We start from the raw sequence: 4,019 nt of genomic DNA, 5'->3' as shown, positions 1-4,019 counted from the left end.
TTTTTTTTTTTTTGTTTTTTTTTCTTGTCATATTAAATTCCGATATAATTGTAATCTACTCATTCTAAAATGTATTTTACAAAAATTACTAGTTTTTCTTTCTCAGAATTTAAGTCTTTAACGCTTAATCAGGGTATTCAAGGACATTTCAGTAACAAGAACATTTTAGTAACGGGATAAATTTGCTCATCGGATGGGACACCAACACACTCTTCAAAGTAGGACGTATAGGCAAGGCCATCTTAGCAGCATTATAGGTCCCAGGCAAATCGATACACTGAGCCCTATAGTATTTTCACAGCATATATCTATCAGAATTGGGTCCCTAGACTCGTGAAGCCCCTGGGCAACTGCCCAAAGTGCCCATACCTTATGCTAAGAATAAACTTATACATATTTCAGTACATTAAACATATCGAAAGAATGCCAACATGGAATGCCTAAACATGAGCTAAGTGTCATAGCAACTATTTGACATAATGTTTATAAACGATAAGAAATAGCAATCACAAGGCGGGGTTGTTGGTTTGTTAGTTCGTTTTCTCAATAAATCATCAGTAGTTTGTTTTTGTTGTCTATTTAACGTTTAACAGCATTGCATATACCTGAAATATTTTGAGTCAATAAATAAAATATGAGAGGAATAAAGTAAATTTACTTACATAAATGAGTTGTTTCTCATAGCGAGCTTTTAATTCTTGCAGTAATATATTTTCGTCCAACTTGGATAAAGTTGTTAAATCTCCCACAGAGCCACTAACGTAACTGTTATCAATCATGTTTGATGAATATAGTAAGGACAAATAACAAATGATAGTGTTCTAAGATAATACCCAAAACGTAAACAGAAAATAAGTATCAAAAAGTTAGATAGTCCGTTGCATCTAGATCTAACTCACAGCTTAAACGTAACTTATTGTTTTGACTTTACTATAAATTAACCTCAGTGACTGTAAACAAACAAAAAAAATTAAAAGAAAGGAAACAAACACAGAGGAATAATATCAGTTAAGTGACTTCAAAGTTATCATTTCACTATTGGCTGTTGATTCCAAATATATATATATATACACACACACACACAGATATGTTCAAATGTAGGTGTGACTAACACATTGTTATTAACATATGTGAAACCAACCCTCCTGTGTGTGTGTGAGTGAGTGTTTCTGCATATATTCTTTGTCTTTTTTTTCCAGTTATTCCCAAAGCTTCCCACGACATAGTGGTATACGGATGACTAAACATTGCCTAATGTACCTCATAACATTCCTTAACAGTCATGTAAGAAAGATATATCAATACCTATTTTTAGATGATAATTCGTCTACTTTACAATGACTGTTGAGGGATTGAAGCTCTCCGAATTTTCAACTCTAATATTTATTGTGCTTTTAACCCAGCAAATCCATAAGAGATGTTATCCCAGGGCAACTACTGTGTGTAGACATTTAGTATGATATATTGATAGCAATTTTAATTAAATACTACCTCAACTGTGTATACCAGATTTTTAATTAGTTGGGTGGCTGTTTGCAACATCAGTGAATGCAGGGCCGGCTGAAGGTAACGACAACTCGGGCAGTTGCCCAGGGCGCCATGTGCTGGGAGCGCCAAGGAAGGTGTGACAAAGTCAAGGAAATTTCCATGATCGTTGGCTTGTACACGCTGAAGTTCAGCTTGCCCTGGGCGCCAGCATCCTTAGAGTCAGCCCAGGTGAATGTCTTATTTACTTTTTTGTTATAGCAGAGATGATGACTTCTCTTTCAAGTATGTGGCTGACTGTCAGTATGTGCCTGTAACGATGGAGTTTAATGACGAAGTTAGCGCCAGAGGAATGATTGAAGAACAATAAGTTGCTTGATAATTATTAATATAGGAAATATTCATTCACTCGTTCATATATCATTGTCTTTTGAGAGAATCATTCTGCCAATAAAACGCAAACACTGGTTGTATTTCACTTTCGTTTTATTATCAATATCAACTAAATAGTTCATTAAATAATTAATTGACCAATTAACTAATTAAGTGGCTCATCAAAGTTTTTTTGTCACACCTGACTTTACCAAATATCCTGCTCTTCATGCATTCACTCTATGCAGTGGCATAGCCTGAGTGTTTGTCATCTGGGGTCGCCCTCAAGTTTGCTGCCCCAACTCTCTATACAGACTTATACAACAGACTCAAAAGTGACACCCCAATAACAGTGTCACCCTAGGTAGATTCGCCCCCATTGCATCTCCCCACATCATCCAGCAATTCTGCTAACTTCATGTTAATATGCACTCACTCTTTGCTCTATGTTAACTTCTTGAAATTTTTGTCTTGCAAATTACTTGGTGACCCTGCCAGTGCTGATGTCATGTAAAAAGCATCCAGTCCACACTGTAAAGTGGTTGGTATGTGGAAAGCCATCCAGCTGTAAAAACCTTGCCAAAATCAACCTCACTGGTGCTTGTGCCATGTAAATAGCACTCAGTCCACTTTGCTGGGAGGTATGTGTTAAGAAGGACACCCAGCTGTAAAAACCATACCAAAACAAACACAGTAGTCTGGGGCAGGCTTCTGCCTGGCCAGCTCCTGTCAAACTGTTCAACCCATGCCAGCATAGAAAGCAGACATTAAACAATGATGATGATGATGATATTTTGCTAGGTTTTGATATTGATAACATATAAAATGTGTCAGGGCATTCTTTTGTATAATGGTGGTGAGCATGTGAGCTTTGTTGTCTTTATTGTTTTCATAATTTTGGTTTTTGCTTGTAATGTTTTTTCTTATGTACTAACATAGACACATGCGTGCATGCACGCACACACATACACATACATCATCATCGTTTAGCATCCGTTTTCCAAGCTGGCATGGGTTGTACAGTTTGACAGGAGCTGGCCAGCCTGAGAACTGTCCAGGTTCCAATTGTCTGTTTTGGCAAGGTTTCTGTGGTTGGATGCCCTTCCTAACAGCAAACACTTTACAGTGTGCTCAGTGTTTTTATATGCCACTGATACAGGTGCATTTACATGACACCAGCAAAAGTGCATTTTATGTGGCACCTAGCTCATCCAACTTAACTTTGATATGATGATTATAATGCTGAAAAATCATATGTAGCCAGCAAATGCTAAAACACATTAAAATTCTACAATAGAATTTTGATGCTTTTTATCATTTATCATCTACATGAAATAATTTCCCAGAATGTTTTTAGCAATTGAAGGTATTATAAACAACACATCCAAGTTAAGTTGTGGATGTGCTAATTAATATTTGTTATGAAAGCTGCTTCTGACGCTGATCTATGTGTGAAAGGCATATATATTTACGTTGTCATTGTAGCAAGTGTCGTTATTCTGGACTTTTTTAGTGGGTGTGACCTGTAATTTTTTTCTTTATTCTTTTGCATTATGCATTCACGCATGTCAAGGTTTGACATTTTTCTCTCAATGTCTCAAAGGTGGAATAAAGCAGCTTTCAGGCCCTGACAAAATTCAAGACTGTTGTGATTTTTTTTTTCGTTTTGTCTTTAGAGAGAGTACTATCATATATTCAAGGCCCTCCCTTAGTTGTTGAGGCCAGGACTGATGAACTGGTTAAACTACATACATACATACAAACATGCATTGATTGATTGTCAAGATTTGATGCAAAAGTTACAGAGACATTTTAATTCATACCAGAAAAGAGATATCATTGCAGTATAGTACTTCTTACCTCCCCTTATTTTTACTTTATGAAATCCTACCACACTCTACACTAGATACTTTCTTCCAATTTTTTCCTTCTCACAACTGGAACCATCCGGAACTCCTTTCTCTAGATTTCCCCTACAAGCATCAACTTGCAAAAGTGTAACCTGAACAATTTCACAAGTCAGATGGGGTGAGGAGTGGAGTCAGTTATGGTGCAAACGTTATGGTTGACTTACTTTCTGGGCTAAGTAATGATTTGTAACATGAGTAATACTGACCTAAGGCCACACAGTTAGGCTATTTATTTTGTAAACCCCCCCCCCC

General features: G+C 36.7%; 1 protein-coding gene across 1 annotated transcript in view; it reads right to left on the bottom strand.

Moving 5' to 3' along the window:
- The window catches only part of LOC106879565 (myosin-IIIb), a 114,320-nt gene extending 113,172 nt beyond the window's left edge, over positions 1-1,148 (bottom strand). Inside the window, exon 1 of the mRNA XM_014929199.2 lies at positions 663-1,148. Within this exon, the coding sequence (XP_014784685.1) occupies positions 663-779 (117 nt within the window). The 5' untranslated portion in view covers positions 780-1,148. The remainder of the gene's footprint in view (positions 1-662) is intronic.
- Positions 1,149-4,019: the final 2,871 nt, after the last annotated feature.

Source organism: Octopus bimaculoides, chromosome 2 (genome assembly GCF_001194135.2).
Source record: "Octopus bimaculoides isolate UCB-OBI-ISO-001 chromosome 2, ASM119413v2, whole genome shotgun sequence".
Classification (NCBI taxonomy): domain Eukaryota; kingdom Metazoa; phylum Mollusca; class Cephalopoda; order Octopoda; family Octopodidae; genus Octopus; species Octopus bimaculoides.
The sequence above is the reverse complement of the archived record's forward strand: the minus strand, read 5'-3'. Positions and strand labels throughout refer to the sequence as shown.